Below are 24,872 nucleotides of genomic sequence, written 5' to 3'. Positions count from 1 at the left end.
CAAAGACCTGAATGTTCCTGTGTCTACCATGCGCAGTGTCATCAATAAGTGGCATGGCACTGTGGCTAACCTCCATGGATGTGGCAGAAAAGAAAAATTGACGAAAGATTTCAACGAAAGATTGTGCGGATGGTGGATAAAGAACCTCGACTAATATCCAAACAAGTTCAAGCTGTCCTGCAGTCCGAGGGTACAACAGTGTCAACTCTTACTACCCGTCGGCGTATGAATGAAAAGAGAATTTAAGGTAGGATACCCAGGAAGACCCCACTTCTGACCCAGAGACATAAAAAGGCCAGGCTGGAGTTTGCCAAAACTAACCTGAAAAAGCCAGAAAGGTTTTGGAAGAATGCTCTCTGGTCAGATGAGACAAAAGTTGAGCTTTTTTGGGAAAAGGCATCAACATAGAGATTACAGAAAAAAAAAACGAGGCCTTCAAAGAAAAGAACACGGTCCTCACAGTCAAACATGGCGGAGGTTCCCTTATGTTTTGGGATTGCTTTGCTGCCTCTGGCACTGGACTGCTTGACCATGTGCATGGCATTATGAAGTCTGAAGACTACCAACAATTTTTGCAGCATAATGTAGGGCCCAGTGTGAGAAAGCTAGGTCTCCATAAGAGGTCATGGGTCTTCCAGCAGGACAAGGACCCAAAACACACTTCAAAAAGCACTAGAAAATGGTTTGAGAGAAAGCACTAGAGACATCTAAGTGGCCAGCAATGAGTCCAGACCTGAATCCCATAGAACACCTGTAGATAATCCTAAAAATTGCAGTTTGGAGAAGGCACCCTTCAAATCTCAAGAGACCTGGAGCAGTTGGCCAAAGAAGAATGGTCTAAAATTCCAGCAGAGCATTTTAGGAAACTCACTGATGGATACCGGAAGCGGTTGTTCGCAGTTATTTTGTCTAAAGGTTGCGTTACCAAGTATTAGGCTGAGGGTGCCAATACTTTTGTCCAGCCAATTTTTGGACTTTTGTGTAAAATGATAATGATTTGATTTTTTCCCCATTCTCTTTTGTGTTTTTTCATTGTATGCAAAATAAATGAAGATATTACTACCAACGCATTTGTAATTGCAATCATTTTCTGGGATAAATTGAGCATTATCTGCAGAATTGCAGGGGTGCCAATACTTTTGGCCAGCACTGTAATTGTTTGCCAGGAATTCCAGATATTTACACTAAGATACAAAGTTACAAACCACACATTTGCATAATATGTCCCGCTTAAATTAATAATTGCCATTTTGTTGTTGGAAAAAACATGGCTCCATTCAACTTCAACTTGATATTATTGCGCTCCCCGCTCCCTTTTTATTTTATTTTTTAATGGATACATAAATAATAATAAGAAAAAAAGAATACACTCACCTGGACGCAGGCCAACATTACAGCTGTCATTTCGTTTAATTGTTTACTGATAAAACTGTGTGCGGAGAGGAAATCACCTTGGCGGCCTAAGGGGGAGGAAAATGAGGTAAAACTATTTGAGTCACGCAATTGTGCTCCTTGCTTGTCCAAACTTTTTTAGCTGCTAGCAAGCCAAATGGCGGGCTCCTCTTGCTCTCTATTAATTAACAGCAAACGCTGCTTGACATGGTAGCTACGCGCCTTTTCACATATGTAAGTTGTTGACTTTCGTGCAGTGTGTTTTTCCATAAAGTAGCATCTTGAAAACGTCCAATTTTTATTTAACGAGACAAACCTGAGCTTTAAAGTAGGAGGGTCAAGTCAGAAAGGTTTCACACGGGAAGTGAGCCAAATTGAAAAATAGTTCAATTGATGGATTATTTCACGAAGATTAGACGTTTTGATTTAAATTGACATGGCTCAAAAATACACAGGAAAAGAGTTCGTTAAAGCCCGTTTGTGTTTTATATGTTTGCTTTTATTTTGAAAACAGCGGTCGGATGTTACTTGTCTGGCCGGTGCTAGCTTGCCGACGCCCGACTTGACTTTTTGCGCGTTGCTTGCAGCCAGGCGGAGTTGCGGAGCTTTTTGCAACCTTTTCCCCAAGCAACGTGTTCACCTCGCCACCGCACAGACTTGAACCGAGGAATGTTTTCATGTTTGGTCTCCTTTGGAGAAGCACCTCCGGATATTTGTCACACCACTTCGGGTTTTGGGGGACTGATTGAACACTTGGACGCAGTCCGCTTTTGGTGGGTGCGCTCCCTGGTACGACAGGCGGCCCTTTTTTTCCCCTTTTCCCCAATTTATACCACCTTGGATTGCTTTTTGTATTTTTGCTTTTTTTGGGATTCCCATGAGACGTCATGGACTTTTTAAAAGAACAGAGACATGAGCGAGCGTGTGTTTAGAGAGTGTTTTTTGACTTTCCCTCCCTAAAAGCAGTTGAGCGACTGACTGGGGACAGGACTAGGGAATCAATGCGGTGTCAGCTGGAAGGACGCGGGGTCCGGATCTCAACTCAACGGTATGAACTTTTCAGTATTTGATTGGACTTGCATTCAAACATGTAATGACAATTTTCTAAATCATTACCTTCAGTTTACAACTGTGGACGCCCAGTTCATTTCAACTGGGAGGGATGGCTGTGAATGCTCATGTTTCAGCGCCATTGACGGCACTAGATGTCCAATCCATTTTGACTGATAAAGTCTGGCGGCGAACAATCGCTGCCAACACTCCCAGTCAAAATGGATTGGTGGATTGGACATCTAGCGCCCATAGGCGGAGTTTGACTTTTGGGGCAGAGGGGGTTCAACATGTTGATGACCTCGAAACGCAGTGTCAGCAATAAAATTAACTTACAAGAATATTTATAATAATAAATTGACAATGAGCATTTTTTTGTTCCCGATCATTCTTGAGGGGAATTCCAAATCAGGATCAATACTTTTCGCCAAGATCCTCGTCCATTGAATATGGTACGCCCACCGGTGTCATGCCAATGTAGTTACCCCAGTCAAAAATTGTATCCCTTGGGCGGAGCCATGTGGAGGCAGATTTGTGTTTTTATTATTCAATCAAAAAAGTTGCTTCAATCAAAAAAAAAAAGTAGCTTCAATCAAAATATATTTTTTCAACAACAAAAAAAAAGTAGCTTCAATCAAAAAAAAAAACTGAATGCAAAAATACATTTGAAACTCAAAAAACTAAAAAAAAAATGCATTTATTTGGTTGATTTTTTTTTTGGTTTTTTGATTGAAGTCGTTTTTTTTTTTTTTTTGACTGAAGTAATGTTGATTTGAGTTTTTGTATTCATTATTCAATCAAAAAATAAGTTGCTTAAAAGAATTTTTTTTTAAAAGAAAAATCACTTCAATCAAAAAAAAAAAAAAGAAAATTTTCAATAATAGAAAAAGTTTTTGAATGTGAAAAAATATGAGATTGAAAAATTTGCATTTGAACACTTAATTTTTCATTGAAAAAGTTTTCTTTGATTAAAGCAGTCTTTTTTGTGTTTGGGCCATATTAAGGGTAGGACATTTGTGCCTCAATCGTTCAATCCCTCCAGAAGTTGCTTCAATAAAAAAAAATAATTTGAAAAAATAAAATTGCCCTCCCCTAATATATATATTTTTAATGAAAATTATATGCAAAGAAAATGACCGTCTAAGGTGCTAGTCACATGATCTGTTCAAAAAATAATTTTGACCCAATATAATTTTTTTTTTGTTCATTTCATTCATTTTTGTTGCAGTTTTATTGGTTTACAACTATATACAGGATAGTCAATGACATGCAATGACACTTTTCGGCCACCAGGAGGGGCTGGGCCACCTGCCCCCCCCTTAAAATCCGCTTATGCTAGCGCCATCAATGGCAGCCAATTAGTTAATGGCACATTAAACTTGGTTAATTTCCTGCTAATGATTTGAATTCATGTCAAAAAAAACGTTTATTGTGCAATTTTAAGCCAAGAACAAAGCAATTATAAGTCGACATGGTGTTCCGTAAAAGTTCAAATATGTTCTAAAGAAAAATGACATGACACTTTTATGATGCTATTTCTGGTGCTTTGTTTCCTACTGTGAGCTTGGTGACTTCTTTTGGGGTGGTCTTTTCAATTGGAGCAGAACTTCACCGATACGTCGGATAACATAATTATGTCAAACACGCTTTCTGGGGAGTTGCCATGCGTCTGGACTTTGTGCAACTTGATTGGAGTGCTGTGATTTTAGAATGATGCTGTGACATCATCTGTCATATCACCATTTGGAATGTCACCAAAATGTTTCCAGGGAAAAGAGGCCTCTGGAGTCATCACGCAAAAGGATTAGCAATTTATTTTGACGTATTCTTGGCATCTGATTGGGCAAATTCAAGTGCTGGAATTTGGCCAAAAAGTTGCTGCTTTAACACCAAAATGGCTGACTTCCTGTGTCCTCTGATGATAATATACTGAAAACAGTTGTTTTCAGATATGCCGACTGTGATTAATTTGCCGTTGAAAGGAAAATGTTAAAGTATTACAAACATGTTTTCAGAGTGTCACAACAAGTTTTTGAACTGCTCTTGTCCTATTGTTACTCAGAAAAAAAATAATAAATAAAATATTTGGAAAATATCTTCAGAAAAATATACAGAATTTTTCTTCAGTGTAACATTTTATTTAAAAAAGGTTTTCCTTAAAAATGTAACATTCGGCTTTCAGAAAAAAAAGTGATTTAAAAATAAAATGTTAGCCAGAGGGGAAAAAAATCTATAAAGAAAATCGATACTCATTCTTGAAGAATTAGTGCTTTATGAGTACAAAATTGGATTTTGATTAATTTTATTTCTTGTACACACCCTTTCTTAAGTCAATGCATTGGGCGTCTATCACCATCAATGGCAGCCAATGAAACATTATAAGGTAATAATAATTAGGGCTGCAGCTATTGATTATTTTCTATTCGATTAATCTTTCAACTGGTTAGTTCGAAAAATCGAGTAATCGGATTAGGAACATTTAATGCGTTGCAAAATCAATTGTCAGAGATGTAAAACAAAGGCGTCCTAAGATTGCACTTTCAAAAGAGCGGTGAATGCGAATACGAAATAAAATTCCCAAGTGTTTCATCAAACTATGCAAAATTGCACTTTTATTTAAGAATAAATTAAAATAACTGCGCTTAGCCTCAAATGGTAGCAGAAAAATAAATGAGGATGTAAGTACAATAATGAAACAATTGGCTAACATGCATAGCAAAAGTCTGCTAGCTTAAATGCTAAGATTTTTTTAAACAAATAATTCAAAAACATATCCCCCCCGCCCGCAAAAAAGCTAAATATATCTTTAAACTAAATTACAAATGTATAAAAAAATATTAGCTCAAACAAAAACGTACCTTATGTTGGTCTTAACAGGGAGCAGCTGGATTCAGCCATTTTAATGAGTTATGTCATATTCACTGTCACCTCTAGAGGGCAGTGTATCCACCCAATACAATAGAACTAAATGCAAACCCTTTCAAAACAAAACATTACAAAGCTGCTCTAATTACACGAATACTCGAAGCAGAAAAATTGGATTTGAAGCTTTTTTCTAGTCGAATTACTCGTGTTAATGGATTAATCGTTGCAGCACTCATAGACTTCATAATGTAGTGATGGGGCGCGGGGTTGATAAATAGGGGGCCTGCATTGTTGGTGAGGCCGTGAAAGCTGACCGAGTGGAATCACAAAGAGCTTTTTTAGTTCAAAATTCTTGTGAATAAATGCTTAAATCCCTGAATTCTTTATAGATATGGACGTAAAACCGTCTTGATTCTTGGTTTAAAGCAAAAAAAAAAAAAAAAAACGTGCAGTTAGCATTCATTTTACGTAAATGTCGAAGTACAATGCTCGTCTGTTCGTAAATGTAGCAAGCAAGAATAAATGCTTAAATCCCTGAATTCTTTATAGATATGGACGTAAAACAGTCTCGATTCTTAGTTAAAAGCAACAAAAAAAACGTGCCGTTAGCATTTATTTTACGCAAATATTGCGAACATAATGCCAATGCGGCTAATATCTCCCATTGATTTTTTTTCACGATGTTTAAAAATGCATGCATGGTACAAAAAATATAATAATTACCTTGAATGCTCGAACAAATCACTCCTGAGACAATTCTTCCTGTTTGTATGCGGTACAGCTTTCATACTTTTTCAACAGAAATCCAGTGTTAGATCGCTGCGTGCGTGTTTGTGAATAGCTCTTCTTGATGTGGGCGGCCCCCTACTTGAATGTGAGAAGCAGTGCATGACCAATCTGACCCGTCAATATATTATGAAGTCTATGCAGCACTAATAATAATAACAACTTGTATACATTTTTAAGTTGAACCATTTCAATAAATCCATCCTTTTAGAATTGCAGACCTGATGTTTAAACTACATTTCCCATCCTGCCCCAGGGATGACCCCAAAATCTATTCCTGTATACAAATTCCCAATTCTAATGCCAGTAATTGACAAGGAAAAAAAACATGCTGCCTGACATTTTGAGCATACCAGAAAGCGTCACTGGATATTTCCGCGCCTTGAAACGGGAGTGTTAGCTTTTATGTTTCCTTTGTGCTAGCTTGTTTTTCTTTTAAAAGTGCCCCTAGGTGCCTCCAGATGAAAACGTGTGGATTACTGGAAGACAGCAGATGTCATTGGGTGTCAGGTGTTTAGTCATTTTGGATTAGCAGGCTAAATGGCTAATGGTACATCAGGCGCTAGCATTATCCGATGGGGTTGATGGGGGTCTCGCAGTATTATTGCATCTTTCATAGTCTTTGAAGGGGGTCAAAAGGTGCCGACACCCGCTTTTTACTGGCTGCGCTGTAATAAATGGCACCCCCGCCTCCACAAGGCTCCTGTCGGATGCTTTCATTTCAGCTGGCTTGTTATGGAAGTCACTCATAAATATGTCAGGAAGATACATTCTTTCATCCGATACTGCAAATACTCAGAATAATCACATAAAATACATTTCAAACCAGACTGACTGGAATATTATTAAACCACATTGCTGCAATTTAATTTTGTTTTAACCCCTTGATGCCCAACTCGGTACAATTAAGCACATACCAGGTTAAAGCAGTCTTACCATAGATGCCTGTTGTTGCTAATTTGCAACATGCATAAAATGTATTTCATAATTTTGTGAAACATTTTATTTCAATTAACTTCTCAACTTCATTTAGCATCTATGTGAAAGCAAAACGGAAAACAAATTCTTAAAAATATTTAATTTTGGTGTAATAATTCTGCATTAAAAATGGTAGATTTGTTGTTGACTAAGGCCTATCCAATGCTGCTTGTAGATTGAATTACGATTTTAAAAATGAATAGTAGCACTATGTATTGATTTTTATATTGTTCATTTTTTATACAAAGCTTTAGCTCTGAGCAAGTGTAATTTGTGAAAAGTGAAAAGGAAATGACTCATTTCATAGACCAAAGTGACACTAAAAATGTACAAAAAATGACAACAATTACTTGACCACATTCACACCCAAAATTTATTACAACTAAACTTCTAGATTTTTTTTTTCAATTCCAATCAATGTCCTGAGAAAAAAAAACTAAAAGGCAGCCTTTTCGTCCAAATAACTACAAAAAAGTTGAAAATACTAAGTGCTAACGCATATTGTAAGCAGTAAGTTAGGTCAAAGGTCAGTCGGTCTGCTTTCGGCTCCTTACATGGTGGGGGGGGGGGGGGCTAGCCCAGTGTTTGTTTACACTCCATTTGCAAGCATGTTAACACACATAAGCACGGCGGAGGGTCTTTGTTGAGGCGTGCAGCAGCCAAGCGTGTGACGGGAGCAAATGGAGCGCGCTCATCAAGTGTTGAGCAACACGGCGCACAAAAAACACTTAGCGTGACACACACATACACACACGTAGTGTGTCAGAGGTGTAATTGCCCCCCGCGTGTGTGAGGGGCGTGTTAACGACAATGGCGTCAGCGCACTAAACACGCACAAACTTCGTGTGGGATGGGTAAAATGGAATTATCGAGGATTTAATGTGTGCTTCAATGCAAAAATCTGTAAATTACTGCCATCCCTCCCAGTTCAAATTGTTTGGATGTACATTGGCATTTGAATATATGAACATCCAATTTTACAAGCTAAAGTCCAATTTTTAGAATATTATCCTATCAATATTTGATGAATTGTGATGTACTGTATATTTGTTTCTACAAAAAGTCCCCAAAACATTGCAAAAGTGTTGTTAGTGAGGAAAAACCTGACCAAAAAGTCAAAACAATTTGTTGACAAAACAATTCTTTAACAAAAGACCGTTTTTTTCTTCCTTTCAACAAAAAAGTCCATCAAAATGAAAAATTTCAACTAAAAAAATGGAACGAGTCACGAGTCTAGCATTTCTTTCGCAAATTTTTTTTAACTTTTTTTAAACATTTTTTTTTTTTTTAACGAAAAGTTTTAGTCAAATGTATTGGACAACTGTGAATGGCATTAAATGAGTGAAGTGTTTTTAACACCAAAAAACAATGTTTTCTTAAAATTAACCCTCCCGTGGACAGTTGTCATTAGAGCTGTCCCGACTCGTCGACATAGTCGACGTCATCGATGACGTAAATCCGTCGACGAGCACAACATCCCGTCGACGGTTAATGAAGGGTTAAAAAAATATATGCGTGGAAAGTTCAGAATGTCGGATGCTCTGTAAGCAAGCGGGGAAAGCGGCACAAAGCCCAAAAAAGCGCACCAGAGTGTCCAAAACATTGACTTATTTCAAAGAAACAAAGGAGGGTACACTCTTCTGTTCTGTCTCTTCAATGCCAAGCTTGGCTGCACGTCGGCCGTGAATAAACACCTCAAGCGCAGTCACCCAGTTTGTAAAATTTTTTGTTTTTTCATTTTTTGTACACCAGAGGGTGCTGTCGCCTTACTAAATAATAATGTTTCATTTACAATGGGCCTGTAAGTGCTATTTGTATTGTTCTTAATGCTAACTGAAAGGTTTATTTCATGTTATGGTTTATGATATAGAAAATTATATAAGGTTAAAAGGTCATTAATATATACAGTATATACAGTGATTGCACTCAAGGGAGAGATTGTCAATGATAAGGTAATAAATTAAGGTAAAGGCTATTCATATAGGCAATTAATTCATATATAAATAAGGTTTAAAAGGAAAAAGGTGAAAAGTTTTTGTTAATTTCTAATTGTGTTGTTTTATTTGTGTGCACTGGAGCTCTTACGGTGTGATTACATCAAGGATGGAATAAAAGTTGTAAACCATCAGTTTGAGACCATCTTTTCAATCGGGATGCTACACTAGTTAATTCTATCAGCATTTGAACTCATTGTTTATTTGTGATTTATTATTATTTACGTGTTTATTTGTACTTTAAAAAATAATTTAAGTGTTAAGTGTTTTTTGTGAATTGATGAGCGTCAACAAAAATTTCCTTGCTAAATTAGTAAACAAAAAAAACATTTTTTATTTATTTTTTTAATTATTAGATTAGTCGACTAATCGTAAAAACAGTCGGCTGACTAATCGGGAGAAAATTAGTCGTTTGGGACAGCCCTAGTTGTCATTATACTGGACATCTATTCAAAAGTTAAAATTAGCTTAACGCACTCACTGCCAGCTCAGGTCACAGATTATGTGTTGTGGTAGTTATTAAAAGACTGCAATTGATATTAATAAAAACAACTATTGTATCGCTTCCAGCTCCTTCCAGTTGAAGATGGATCGGATGTCGATTGCCATCAATGGAAGTCAAGGGATTAAGCTATGTGAAAAGAAAAAAAAAATCCTGGCGCACACCACACTTACACTGGTGACCAAAAGTATTGACACCCCTGAAATTCTGTCAGATAATGCTCAATTTCTCTCAGAAAATGATTGCAATTACAAATGTGTTGTTAGTAATATTATTATTATTTTTTTTTTACTTGCAATGAAAAAACAAAAGAGAATGGGAATTTTTTTTTAATCATTATCATTTTACACAAAACCCCAAAAATGGGCCGGGCAAAAGTATTGGCACCCTCAGCCTAATACTGGGTAGCACAACCTTTTAACAAAATAACTGCGAACAACCGCTTACGGTATCCATCAATGAGTTTCTTACAATGCTCTGCTGGAATTTTAGACCATTCTTCTTTGGCCAACTGCTCCAGGTCTCTGAGATTTGAATGGTGCCTTCTCCAAACTGCCATTTTCAGATTTCGCCACAGGTTTTCTATGGGATTCAGGTCTGGACTCATTGCTGGCCACTTAAGAGGTCTAGAATGCTTTCTCTCAAACCATTCTCTAGTGCTTCTTGAAGTGTGTTTTGGGTCATTGTCCTGCTGGAAGACCCATAACCTCTGAGGGAGACCCAGCTTTCTCACATTGGGCCCTATATTCTACTGCAAAATTTGTTGGTAGTCTTCAGACTCTATAATGCCATGCACACTGTCAACCAGTCCAGTGCCAGAGGAAGCAAAGCCACTCCAAAACATTAGGGAACCTCCGCCATGTTTGACTTTGGGGACGGTGTTCTTTTCTCTGAAGGCCTCGTATTTTTTTTCCTGTAAACTAAACGTTCTGTTGATGCCTTTTCCCAAAAAACGTTTTTGGCTTTCTCAGGTAAGTTTTGGCAAACTCCAGCCTGGCTTTTTTATGTCTCTGGGCCAGAAGTGGAGTCTTCCTGGGTATCCTACCATAGAGTCCCTTTTCATTCAGATGCCAACGGATAGTATGGGTTGACACTGTTGTTCCCTTGGACTGCAGGACAGCTTGAACTTGTTTGGATGTTAGTCGAGGTTCTTTATCCACCATCCGCACAATCTTTTGTTGAAATCTCTTGTCATTTTTTCTTTTCCGTCCACATTAGGGAGGTTAGCCACAGTGCCATCGGCTTTACACTTATTGATGACACTGCGCACAGTAGACACAGGAACATTTTCTTTGGAGATGGACTTGTAGCCTTGAGATTGCCCATGCTTCCTCACAATTTTGCTTTTAGTCCTTAGACAATTCTTTGGTTTTTCCTTTCTCCATGCGCAATGTGGTATGCACAAGGACACAGGACAGAGGTTGAGTCAACTTTAATCAATTTTAACAGGCTGCAAGTGTGATTTACTTATTGCCACCACCTGTGTAACAAGTAACAGGTAACTAAGTAACAGTAACAGTAACTAAGTCTAAGTAACAGGTGCTGTTAATTACACAAATTAGAGAAGCATCACATGATTTGTCAAAGGGTGCCAATACTTTTGTCTGGCCAATTTTTGGAGTTTTGTGTAAAATGACAACGATTTAATTTTTTTTCAATTCTCTTTTGTGTTTTTTCATTGCTGTCAATCAATGAAGATATTACTACCAAAGCATTTGTAATTTCAATCATTTTCAGGGAGAACCTGAGCATTATCTGACAGAATTGCAGGGGTGCCAATACTTTTGGCCAGTAGTGTAGGTGTCAAATGAAACAGTCAATGTCATTATCCCCCCCCGCATTTTATTACAATTTGTCAAGCTTAGTTTTAAAATTGTATTATTTCTTTTTTATTATTATTTTTCCCCCCCACATTTTTTTTACAACTCGTGGCTTTTTCATTTTTGGAAACTTTAAATGATTTTTTTCTCCCCCCAAAGGGATCCTTTAATTAATTTGTTTAAAATAATTTATAGACATTTTTATATTGCCCAACACATGCGGGCTATACTAATATTACAATTAAATGTCTGACCGGGGCCGTAAATTATTGTCCCGCAAGCCAAAATTGGGCCCTCAGCTGCAGGTTTGAGACCTCTGTCCTTTAAGAATGCAATAAAAATCTTTTTTTAAAAACAGAATTTGTGCTGGAAAAGGGTTAATGATGGCCACCCTAAAAATAAATTTTTGAGTCTTTTGATAGAGGTGTTTCTTAACTGACAGCGATGTCAATAACCAAGCCATGCCTTTTAACCCTTGAGAGTCGAAGGACGCGCCGGCGCGTCCTCAGCGCACGTCGTCTTTGAAGCACCCTCGCGTTTTAATTACGTCACCCACATGCCGTTGGTTGGTCTCGTTTTAAAGTGCGGAAGTTGCGGTTTACTCTCGTTGTTATTTGAAGTCAATCGACCAACTAAAACGTGAGATATTGTCATTTAAGTTTTATAGTTTTATTGTCCTCTCAAAAAAACATTAAAACGCTGCATGGATCATTTGTTTATGTCTATATTTCCATAATTTCTTGTCCTTTTTCAAAACGGAAGCTCCATGAAAAAAACACAAATCAAACGAACCCTTTCGAAGTCACAGTGGAAGCACAAAATGCGTTTTTTTTTTTATAAATATAACTGCCGTGCGAGGTTCCACCGAACGAGAGGCAGGAGTGTTCTGCCGCAGCGACGGGCGAGCGACGGCCGTTTGAATCAAGCAAGCGGGCGAGCGACTTTGTGTGACTTTGAGGATGAACGGAAAACTAAATTTAGCGCAAGCAATTGTGCTTTTTGATCAACTTGAGGAAGAGGGTGGTCCAAATTCGTCATCATCGTCTTCTTCGCAAGAGTCCTCGAGTGAAGATAGTGACGGATTTGAACACGTGGGTGACGCCATCGACGAGCAGAGGTAAGCCAACTCACTTTTTTTTTTTTTTTTTTAATGCTGTAAAAGTTTCTTTTGATATTGCAAGACAAAGTTAATTTTGATGCAATATAAGTGCGTGTTTGTGTATGTAATAATAAAATGTGCATATCAGATCAAAGTATAATTTGTGGTCTTCTTTCTATATGAAGATTAGGGATGTAGCACATATTCAGCTACGGTATTCTTTCTATTGTCATACATATAGATTTCCATTATTATTTATTGCTGTATATATTTTTATTTTATACTTTATTATTTCATAAATACTGACTTTTGTTTCATGTACATTTATAGTGACAATGAAAGTAAAGTGAAATGAAAATGGAAGGGTGGAAAGAGGACCGACACCCCATGGAAGTGTGGGCTGTGATGTAGCCCTGTGTCTAATTCCAGGACGAAACTGCTTTTCGGAGTGGCATGCCTGAAAAAAATTTAACTTGTTTATTGTAAATATTTTTGAAAATACTTTTTTCCCCAATGTTATATATATATATTTTTTCCCACAATCAGTCTTCTCAATTTGTGTATATAAATGTGTGTTCAAGAAGCTTGATTGTGTGTACATAGTTTTCATCAGGTGATGGGCCGCAATACCTAAACTCATAAAGAGATGGCCTCTAAACACTTTTTGTGTTAGATGGTATATTTTTTCACTGTACTTCACTGTTTGGTCTGCTGTATATAACCTGTTTTGACTAGAGCATGTATAAATGCAAAAAACGCCTATGGCTATACCTGTTGTTTATGTTGAATTGTCAAATAAAAGACTATTTATTCTAAATTTTTTTGGTTGAATGTTCATCCTAACATGTTGAATAAATATTACAAAGTTTCAAAACGGTTCGTTACGCATGTTTGGTTGTCAATTGGACATCAATATTAAAAATTTTGACAAAACGATTTTGGAATTTTTGGTCTTTTTGGGCCCAAAATGATGATTTATAATTGGTCAGTGAAGGAAACAACAGTTTGGACATGAAGTTCAAGGTGTCACAAAAAAAGGGACCAAACCAGGCCATCGTAAACAATTCTGTCTTTGAAATATAAAGGCAACTTCAAAGGCATGCAAAATCAGACAAAATAGGCCCAGACCTTAAAGGGTTAAAGCCACACACACACAAAGTCACAAATACTGGAGTCTTGGTCCACAGCAAGGGGACAAAATAAATCCCTGTGCTGCTCAAATGTGAACAAGAGGGCGGTGATTTTTTTAAAATCCAATGAATCGACGGCATAATCAGTTGAATTCTGGATTCTAGAAACACTGGACAGCTCACTTTAGTTTGTTCACATTTGACGTGAAGTCAACAATTTAAAGTAGGTGCAAGTGGAACCTGGAGTCATCGCACGGAAGTTGATGCTATGTTTCATCAGCAGGGCGTGGTTTACTTTAGCGTCCTGTCACCACACCGACAAAACTTATGTACACACAAGATCCACTCCTTGACACGTTTCCCTGGAGAAGACCTTCAAGGAGCCGCGCCGACGACACTGACATTCCTGTTATTCTGCTTTTCTTTTCTTTTTAAACTCTTTCCCATGAGTTGACCTCCTCCCGCTTTTAGCAGGACAAGGCAGCGACGGTGGCACCCCGACATGTTTCTGTGCTGAGTCATGCTCACGCCGTGGTCTTGACTCACTTGAATTGCTGATGTCACGTGTCAAAGGTGGTCTGAGGGAGTGGCCTATTTCTTGTCAGTTGTGAGAGTGCATGTCCTTGTCGGCCTTGTCCAGTCTACGGGATGTCATCTGTTTGAGGGGTGTGTCTTAAAAGTTGCAAGTGAGAGTAAGCATGTGTGTGTGTCAGCGAATGTGTGTTTTGATGTGAGAATGTCATTTTGTGTGAGGGGGTTGTTCTTTTGACTCATGACTATCTCAGTGTTGTGACGTGTCTGTCAACAATGCGTGTGAGTGTAAGGGAACGTGTCTCATATGACTTATCGTCATGCTCATCGTGTGCAGTTTGATGTTTCCTAACGACAAGTGACGTCGACAAGGTGTCAACTCAAGCGTTCTTAAGGTATCGGCAAAAATATGAATTTCTAATGTACAAATTTGTGTTTGGGGATTATTTGGTGCACTTGGATTTGATTTTTGGATAGTTGAAAACTCTTGATTCGTTTACAAAAAGAAAATATTTAAATTAACTTTCTGTACGTGAAAAGCTGGACTAAAAAGCTAAAAAGTTTGAATTAAATGATGTTCAGAGCTTTAAATGGAGGCGTGTGTTTCTTTGGGGGCTTTCATGTGGAAACTTTCAGACTTAAAAATATTCCAAAAGGTCTCGTCTCGCAAGGTCAATTAGGGTATACAAGTACTGTACAGTATGTGTTAACTCACTTGCTGCCATTGATAGCGATAGAGCCCCATTTAGACCGGGGACGTCAATGGCCGCCAATGAGTTAAGTGAGGATGTGTGTGTCTGTTTGGAGGAAGCAGACCTTGTCGCTTGATTTTTTTTCCACAAGTTGTGCCAAGGCTCGTTCGTGCAGGCTTGAGCTCATAAAGTTGCAAAAACTCCCGTAAAAGCTCCTTTTTACATCTTCATTGAGCCACTTAGCCCAGTGGCATCAAGCGCATTCCCTGAGTAACTCTCCTCCCTCTTGCTCTTTCTCTCCATGCTGGCCCAGCTGAAACGTCCTGGGAGTGATGCACTGGCTTCCCCTGGTTGCCATGGTGATTGCCTCGGCCCTGCCCTTCCCTCACAAGCCCGTGTCCAGGATGGCCTTCGCCGCCAACCCCGCGGCAGACTTCCGCTCCCGAGGAAATGTTGAGCGCGCCCCGACGGATGGCGCGTTCCCGGACCCGACCGACGGACCCACGCCCGTCTCCGAGGTGGAAACTCAGATCGTCCAAAGTCCCGCGTCCGCTGGCCCAAGGACTTCGAGGGGATCCGTGACGACTGTTCCCACGGAACGGCATGGGAATGTGTCCGGGAGGGGGCCCACGCCCACATCCAGGGGGGCCGCAAGCGCCGCGGTCAACTTGACCAGAGAGCTGGACTTCCCGGACGGGGACGAGATGTTTCTAGACGCCCACCCACGCGTCCTCTTCTCATCGTCGGGGTCGCCCCCCGAGCACCCGCCGCTCCTGCTTATGTTGGAGGATGACGTCGAAGAAGCAGAGGGTCACGGGGACCGCAGCCTCGCTTGGGTCAATGCATCGGACGAGGGCCGCCCCCTCCGCAGGGACAAACGCTCGCATCTGATGGACCGACGTCGGGGCGAGAAGTCAGTGTGTGAGGCCGAAAGCGTGTGGGTGACGGACAAAACCACAGCTGTTGACTCGCGCGGCCAGACGGTCACAGTCTTGCAAAACATCCAGACACAGACGGGGCCGCTCAAGCAGTACTTTTTTGAGACCCGCTGCCGCCAGGCTGAACAACAGACTGGTCGCGGGGCGGTGGCAGGGTCGCAACCCGCGGGGGTGGCGGGGGCAGGCTGCCTGGGCGTGGACAAGAAGCAGTGGGTGAGCGAGTGCAAAGCCAAGAAGTCGTACGTGCGCGCCCTCACCAAGGACGCCAACAACCTGATGGGCTGGAGGTGGATCCGCATTGACTCGTCCTGCGTGTGTGTGCTCATATCCAGGGCCAATCAGATCCTAGCGCGAGAGGCGCTGGCCAGGAGGGGGCGGGGCTAACCCCACCCTACACCTCAACGGGAGATCTTACAATATATATATATAGATGTTTTTCTACGATTTATCTTTCATAACCTAAGTTATTAGTACGTAAGCATGTGTATGATTTTGATATTAATATATTCCTTCACCGGGCTACGTGTACATACTGTGCTTAACAAATGAGTTGTTACGACACCATTTTCAAGCAAAATTCATCACGATAGGGTTTAACCAATCATTTTTTTTCTGTTACGAAAAAGAAATTCAAAAATTATATTGTGAAAAGGGGGTCCATTTGATGTATAATTGTAAAATGTGTAATTCATAAGACAACAAAGACCGTCAATTATTTTTAACCAATTTAGCGCCATTAACATGGACAGGAAAGACTAGGGTATGACAAGGTAGGGACCTTTTAACTCATTTGCTGGCATTGATTGCAAGTGCTTGTCCTCACAGTCAAAATGGATTCAATGTCTGGCTCTGTCAAGGGCAGTGAATGAATTAAAGGGAAAAATGGCCTTATCACATGCCCAACAAAGTTTACAGGACATCACATAAAGTCCTATTACAAAAAATAATGTCACTAAAGAGGTAGAAATTTTGTAATCTTACATAAAATTGATCGTTTTAACAAAACGTCTATCCATAATTTGAAGGTAAAACTACCTGAAAAAACCTCATGGCTAAAATTCGGAATATAATAAATCAATTTTACATAAGCTATTTCGAGGGAATCATAAAATTAATTTTTCAAGAATTCAAATGTGCCTCATTTTAGGCAGCTGTGGTGGAAACCATTTGTTGAGCGCTGTATGTTTGTGCGTATGGAGCTTGTATATTTATAGAAGAGCGACTGCTTCTCTAGGCGGAAGCAGCACCCCCTACTGAGGCTCAGTGTCAATGTCCTAACAGATGGGGAGCATCTTTTTTCAATAAATGATTGAGCTTCATTTTTGTCATCGAGTGTTTAAGTCAAATCCTAAAGATATTTTTTTTGCCTTGTCATGCACATTTTAGGTGATTCTGTAAAAGTTGTGGCACAGGGCACAGCTTTCAGTCTATTTTCCCCATATAAATGACTTCAAGTTCCATTTTGGAAATTGGGGGGGGGGGGGGGGGGGGGGGTTGTATCTCGATAGACAAATCCACCGATATCCAATTGGTGAAAACGAAGTGGAGAGCTACTTTTACAAAATTCACCTAAATTGTCTGACTTTCTGTACACTTCCAGCTGTGGATCCTTGAGACCTTTTCCTTACATTCTATCATAGTAATGATTGACACCCATTTTTTTGTTTGTTTTTTTTTTTTTAATGAGGAGCAGATCCTTACGGATTGCTTTATTTGTTTTTACATCACCATTTTAATCATATTAGTTAATTTTCCATACAGGATATCTTGAGTTTCGTATTACGATCACTTTTTACTCATGGAAATCTTCAATCATTGCACGACCGGTCGTCAGAACAGACACGTAACAGCAGCGCTAGCGAGCTCTACGCTCGCCTTTCGGCGGGACCAGCGACCGTTCGGCCCAGCTTCAAAATCAATGCGAGTTAATGAGAAAGAACAAGGACGGACATGTACAATACATACATTTATCCAATACATACCTTAAAGCAAAATAAATACTTGTAAAAAAATCAAAAATACAACTGAAAAAAATTTCACGTTTTATAAATTGACTCCCCCCTCGCGCAGGCTCCCCACCCCCCTTGAGATGTATCTTACATATATGTTGTTTTTTATCTTTTGTTGTTTTTCATTTCGAAGCACAATTTGTCATCTTCACCTTTAAGGAGAAAAAAAAACAAAAGATCTGTCTTTTTTCTTTTGTTTTCTTTTTTAAGACATGCATCGTAAACACGGAGGCTAAAGGTTTTGTTTCTTGGACTTACTCGCCCCCTTTTTCCAGAGAGTTGTGTTATGGCTTGCGTGGGTAAAATGGGCTGCCGTTTTCTATTGTTCATCTGTTTTTGTCTCTCCTCGGCCCCTCCCGTCACTCATTTTTCACAGTCACGTTTTTGGGCCCAAGGGCCACCAACAACAGCTTCCTGTACGTACAAAAACAACGAGTTGATTTTGACTCATTAGCTACTATTAACGGGAATTGATGTCCGATTTACAGTGAGGAAAATAAGTATTTAAACACCCTGAAATTTTGCAAGTTCTCCCACATCGAGATGATGGGCGGGTTTGAAATTTTCAAGGCAGGCTTGTCCACTGTGAAGACAATCTTTAAAAATGTTTGCCCAAAGACACCAGAGACAGAACTGTAGACCTCTACAAAGCTGGAAAGAGTTACGAGGCAATTGCCAAGCAGCTTGGTAATATAAGAGCCACCGTTGGAGCAATTATTTGAAAATGGAAGAAGCTAAACATCGCTGTCAATCTCCCCCGGACTGGGGCTCCATGCAAGATTTACCTTGTAGGGTCTCAGTGATCCTAAGAATTGTGAGGAATCAGCAATGAACTACAAAGGAGGAGCTGGTCAATGACCTGAAAGGAACTGGGACCACCGTTTCCAAGGTTACTGTTGGTAATAGGCCTGTCGCAATAACAAATTTTAGTGTGCGATAATTTATCTCATAAATTATTGCGATATGCGATATTATTGCACCCCTCCCCAATTTTTTAAAAAAACAATTTACAATAACACAGTGAGAATACAGTATATATTAATAGATCAAGTACACCCATTTAAACGCAATAAATATTTACTCTTAAATTCAAAAATACTTTTAAGAAATCACAACTAAAAACAATAGACCATGCCTCTAAAGTAAAAGACAACAATATTAATACCGCATAGAAAGAATGTGTTTTTCAAGAAAAATAAATAAAATTGCACTTAATAACTTAAGCATTTAGGCCAATGAAAACTTTTCCCCTCTCAGCTTCTGCTATGGTGTTCCATACGGATGCAACGATACAGTTACCGTAAGTCACGGTTCGGTATGATTTTCGGTACGGGGGACACGATATTCGATTCGATTCAATACATTTAATGCTCTGAAAAGAAAACAACAATTGTATTTTTTTGTTTCGTTTTTTTTTTTTTTTTTTTTTTGCTAACGAGCAAAAATTACATTGCCATCATATAAGCACGCATTTCAGTGCATAATATTTATGTGCTTACTTTTTACTGATCTGAAGAATAAAATGTATTATTATTATTATTATTATGAGCAAGACATCCTATTTCCGAATCCATCTGTGTCACGTACTGAATTAACAATATTTGCAGCATTATCTATAGCAGGGGTGTCCAAACTTTTTGCAAAGGGGGCCAGATTTGGTGTGGTAAAAATGTGGGGGGCCGACCTTGGCTGACGTCCTTTACGTAGAACAATATATTTAAGCAAATTTTAGCAAGCCCTTCTGTGTGTCACATTTGCTTTAGTAGTTTTTTAAATTAATAATTTCAACAATCTCACAACTAGCCTTTGTGGCGTTCTCTTTCGACTCTCTGGCTCTTGCGAAATACTGCTGCTGTGAAATTAAACTAGCTTCAAGGTGCTTCAATTTCTCGCTGCATATGTTCCCTGTAATCTTTTCGTACATGTCAGCGTGTCTTGTTTGGTAACATCGCCCCACATTGAACTCTTTAAAAAGAGTGACTGTCTCTTTGCAAATGAGACAGACACAGTTGCGTATTTTAGTGAAGAAATAATCCAATTTCCACCTATCCTTGAAGCGTGGCCGTCGCAGTCAACTTTTTTTTTTTTTTTTGTTGATTGTCGCCATTTTAGAAAATTGGAAGTAAAGGGTCACACGGGGTAATGTTGTTTAGAGTACTACTGCCTTTTACTAGGTAAATGAGGAGCAGCATTTAGTGTGTAAGCTACTTCATATGCTGGTAGCAGTACTGTTGACCAATTTATTAAGTCTGTGTGCGGGCCAAACGTTATTGATTTTATGACAGAGGCTAGGGGCCGGATGAAATTTGACCACGGGCCGCATTTGGCCCCCGGGCCGGACTTTGGACATGTCTGATCTATAGTCACTGGTATGGATTGATTTGGCCTTCTTAACTTCCATTCAGTCATGGCAATTTATAATTCATCGATGTAGTATATGGACTACGTGTCCCATAATCACTCTGAGCTCACGTAGCCAATGGCATGGGACACAGTACATCTAGTTTTCTATTTCATGATATCTAGTGTGTGCGCGCATTAAAAAAAGTTAGCAAACGCTGCTGAAGTCACGTCTGCTCAACACCAGCATATGACAATCGACTTTCATTAACAGGACGAGTTTGAAGCACAGCGCCCTTAACTTGCCACTCAATGTTCATCATGTCCGTTGTCAAAGCGTGGTTGTTCGTAGTAGCCAAGTCGGTAACAATGTTTTGCCGGACTTCGTTGTAAATATCCGGTGTTGTGCCGAAAAATGGCTGCCCCGCGTGAAATGTCACCCCTGACGGGAGCGCCCACATGTCAACAACACCGGCACGCCGGAGATGGTCCACAGTCATTCCAGAGCACTGACGCGGCCGGTATACTTTGAACAATAGGATATAATGGGAACGATTGGCTCCGGTGCTATTTTTTGCCGGACCTGGAACGAAGATGCATTTTGCGCAGTTGGTAACAAGGAATCCGAACTTTTAACAGCACGTCTGCCGCACGCGCGCACACACGTGCACGCGAGGCGATAAATCGCAGTGGAAAAATTACCGCCTTCATTTTTATTTATCGTGCGATAAATGGAATTATTGGGTATTGCGACAGGCTTCGTTGGTAATACACTAAGATGTCGTGGTTTAAAATCATGCATGGCACAGAATGTTCTCCTGCTTAAACCAGCTTGTGTTTAAAGTTTGCCAATGACCATTTGGATGATCCAGAGGAGTCATGGGGAAAAAAATCATGTGGCCATATGAAATCAAAATGGAACTTTTTGGTCTTAATTCCACTTCTAATGTTTGGAGGAAGAATAATAATGAGTACCATCCCAAGAACACCATCCCTACTGTGACGCATGGTGGTGGTAGAATCATGCTTTGGGTTTGTTTTTCTGCACACGGGACTGGACAACTGCACTGTATTAAGGAGAGGATGGCCAGGGCCATGTGTTGTGAGATTTTGGGGAATAACCTCCTTCCCTCAACTAGAGCATTGAAAATTGGACGTGACTGGGTTTTCCAACATGACGATGGCCTGAAGCAGACAGCCAGAATAACCAAGGAGTGGTTATCATACACTCAATCATACACTGTGATTTCTGGATTTTTTTTAGATTGTCTCTCACAGTGGACAAGCACCTACCATGAAAATTTCCAACCCGCCCATCATTTCTAAGTGGGAGACCTTGCAAAATCACAGGGTGTTCAAATACTTATTTTCCTCACAGTATTTGGACCTTTGTTGCAATCAGCGGTACTAAAACGTTGTTGTTTCATTTGACAAGATACTCAGATTTTTTGAAATGTTAATCTATCAATATTTGACGGAGGGATTTTTTTATTCAACGAAGAATTAGGATTTTTTTTTTAATTTCACCCAAAAAGTCACCAGAATTTTTTTTTTTTTTTTGGTGACAATAAACCTGGCCAAAAAGGTGTTGAGACAAAAAAAAAAAAAAATTTGAAAAAGTTTCTCTGGGCAGAAAAGTGGAATGAGAATTCTTAGCAAAAGAAAGTTTGTTTTTGTTTCAACAAAGTTTCTGGAAAAGAGAAATCCCATCAACTTTTTTTGACAATAATAAAGGGAGATTACCATTTTTATCTTACAGGGGGAAAAAATTGACAAACGATCACTTCCGGCCCTCCCAATTTAAAGGAATTGGACATAAGTGGCCGTCTGGGACTAAAAAAATGAACAAAGTGAATGAAAAATGTTCTGGCAAATTTGGACACTTCAAATGGTCCAAAATGTCTCAATTAGACTAGGATTCTTTCATACAGATCCGTGAGAATCAGGTGTGACGGATCTCGGAGGGTTTACTAAGGGCACAGGCCCCCTACCCCCAACCCTTTGACATAAACACAATACTTCATTCCAGTACCATTCACGCAGAACCCAGAGACAAGGTTTACTTCTGGGCTTGCTGTGTGAAAGCGTGAAAAATGGTCGAAAACGATTCCTGTGTGACTGCCTCCCACCCCCACCGTGGGCACCTTTCAAGTCCTTTATTATGGGATGCTTTCAAAGGAAGTGGGATCGGCTTTCAAGGTGCAGGAGACAAAAGGACGAAGAAGACCGGCGAGGTTGTGATGTGGTGTGTTGCTTGATGCTCTACATGTTTTAGTGCCCACATCAAATTGGGACGTTCAACAACAATCGTTGACCGTAACAATGGTGTCGTGACTTACTTTGCACAACTAAAAGGGGCCGTTGAGAGACAACTCGGACTTCCTTCTCGGGGGAAAAAAAAACATCGAGGAATAATCAGGTCACCTTAGTCCAAATTGTGTTATTGCAGAACGCTCATCAAAACTAGCCTGAAGTTGAGTGTATTGTGTGGGAGGCTTTCTTCTTCTTTTCAGAGTCCTTCAGTGGGTCCCAGTGTGATCGGCGCTCTCTGTGACACAAACAGCGCGAGTCGAAAGTTAACTTTTTAAAAGTGTTGTTATCATATGACTTCTATGACAAAGTAAAAATATTAGCAATTTAGCATTGCCTGCAGGTTTAGTATACGTTGCAGGGTTTAAATTTGGTAGCAATACAATCCTGGAAAAAATGGCCAGATTGAACCAAAAATCAACTTTTGGATGGTTTTCTCATTACAGACATGCCTACCAAATGTCATGATGCTACGAGAAATTACCTTCAGAGGCTGAATTTTACATATATTCCAGTAGAAAGGTGTCTTTGACTGACCTATAGAAATGGCTGATTTCCTATGTACAGTGAGAAAAATAAGTACTTCAACACCCTGCGATTTTGCAAGTTCTCCCGCTTAGATATGATGGGTGGGTTTGAAATTTTCTTGGTAGGTGCTTGTCCACAGTGAGAGACAATCTAAAAAAATCCAGAAGTCACAGTGTATTATTTTGTTAACAATTTATTTGTATCATGCTGCTGCAAATAGGTATTTGAACACCTGAGACAATCAATATTTGGTACAGCAGCCTTTGATTAAAATTACAGAGTTCAAACGTTTCCTGTAACGTTTCACCAGGTTTGCACAGATTGGAGCAGGGATTTTGCACCACTGGTCCAAAGATCTTCTCTAGATCAATCAGGTTTATGGGCTGTCACTGAGTAACACGGAGTTTGAGCATCCTGCAAAGATTTTCTATTGGGTTTATGTCTGAAGACTGAATAGGCCTCTCCGGAACCTTGATGTGCTTTTACAAAGCCACTCCTTGGTTATTCTGGCTGTCTGCTCCGGGCCATCGTTTTGTTGGAAGACCCAGTCACGACCCATTTTCAGTACTCTAACTGAGGGAAGGTGGTTATTCCTCAAAATCTTACAATGCACGGCCCTGGGCATCCTCTCCTTAACACAGTGAAGTCACCTAGTCCCATATGCAGAAAAACACCCCCGAAGCATGATGCTACCACCTCCATGCTTCACAGTAGGGATGGTGTTCTTGGGATGGTACTCATCATTCTTCTTCCTCCAAACACTAAGTGTTGAATGAAGACCAAAAATCTGATCTCATATGACCACATGATTTTCTCCCATGACTCCTCTGGATCAAAAAAATGGTCACTGGCAAACTTAAAACAGGCCTGGACATGTGCTGGTTTAAGCAGGGGAACCTTCCGTGCCATGCATGATTTTTAAACCATGATGTCTTAGTGTATCACCAACAGTAACCTTGGAAATGGTGGTCCCAGCTCCTTTCAGGTCATTGACCAGCTCCTCCTGTGTAGTTCTCGGCTGATTCCTCACCATTCTTAGGATCACTGAGACCCAACAAGGTAAGTCTTGCATGGCGCCCCAGTCCAAGGGAGATTGACAGTCATGTTTAGCTTCTTACATTTTCTAATTATTGTTTATAACACCAAGCTGCTTGGCAATTGCCCCGTAACCCTGTCAAGCCTTGTTGAGGTCTACAATTCTATCTATGGTGTCTTTATAAAGCTCTTTGGTCTTGACCGTGTTAGGAATTGCAGTCTTCCTGATTGTATGGGGTGGACAGGTGTTTATTTGCAGCTAACCACCTCAAACAGGTCAAAAAGTCAGACTCAAAAAGTCCACCTCCAGTCCACTTATCCTTTGGACTTTGGTCTTTGAGGCTTACAATAGTAGCTAATAGACAGGTGTTCAAATACTTTTTTGCAGCAGTATAATACAAATACATTGTTTAAAAAAATAATCCTCATACAGTGTGATTTCTGGATTTTTTTCCCATTTAGATTGCTTTGTCACAGTGGACAAGCACCTACTCTGAAAATTCCAAACCCGCCCACCATTTCTAAGTGAGTCAACTTGCAAAATCACAGAGTGTTCAAATTCTTATTTTCCTCACTGTATTTTCAGGCACTTAAAAAAATATAGACATTTTTTTATGGATGTATTCATGATAGCAACATAAAATTTGGTAGACATGTCTAATTGAAATTGGTTTCAGGGGATAGAATTGTTTAAATATTCCAAAAGAAGGTTGTCTTGGAAGTACATTTGGAAAAGCCACTTTAAACTAAAATGGTTGATTTCAGTTGTATTCAGGCAAGGTTTCTTGAGCACTATTCAGGTCTGCTCATGGTAGACATGCTTACTAAATCTCATGTTAACAAATGAAATTGACATAATGGGCTGAATTTTCA

General features: G+C 39.6%; 2 protein-coding genes across 5 annotated transcripts in view; one reads left to right on the top strand and one right to left on the bottom strand.

The window, feature by feature from the left end:
• The first annotated feature begins 1,385 nt into the window (after positions 1-1,385).
• Positions 1,386-17,208, top strand: LOC130904576 (brain-derived neurotrophic factor). Of its 4 annotated transcripts, none has more exons than XM_057817442.1 (2): positions 1,386-1,480; positions 15,153-17,208. In XM_057817442.1, the coding sequence occupies exon 2, from the start codon at positions 15,172-15,174 to the stop codon at positions 16,159-16,161; it is 990 nt and encodes a 329-aa protein (XP_057673425.1). In that variant the 5' UTR covers positions 1,386-1,480; positions 15,153-15,171; the 3' UTR covers positions 16,162-17,208. The 4 variants fall into 4 exon arrangements, with proteins under 4 accessions (XP_057673425.1, XP_057673421.1, XP_057673424.1 ...); XM_057817438.1 differs by lacking the exon at positions 1,386-1,480 and adding an exon at positions 1,529-2,440; XM_057817441.1 differs by lacking the exon at positions 1,386-1,480 and adding an exon at positions 13,965-14,189.
• Positions 17,209-17,286: 78 nt separating this feature from the next.
• ppfia3 (PTPRF interacting protein alpha 3) overlaps positions 17,287-24,872 on the bottom strand; it is a 33,985-nt gene continuing 26,399 nt past the window's right edge. Inside the window, exon 31 of the mRNA XM_057817429.1 lies at positions 17,287-22,674. The gene's annotated coding sequence lies outside the window, so the exon portion shown is untranslated. The remainder of the gene's footprint in view (positions 22,675-24,872) is intronic.

The sequence above is a fragment of the Corythoichthys intestinalis genome, chromosome 16 (assembly GCF_030265065.1).
Source record: "Corythoichthys intestinalis isolate RoL2023-P3 chromosome 16, ASM3026506v1, whole genome shotgun sequence".
In the NCBI taxonomy this organism is placed as follows: Eukaryota; Metazoa; Chordata; class Actinopteri; order Syngnathiformes; family Syngnathidae; genus Corythoichthys; species Corythoichthys intestinalis.
This window is presented reverse-complemented; position numbering and strand designations above follow the sequence as displayed.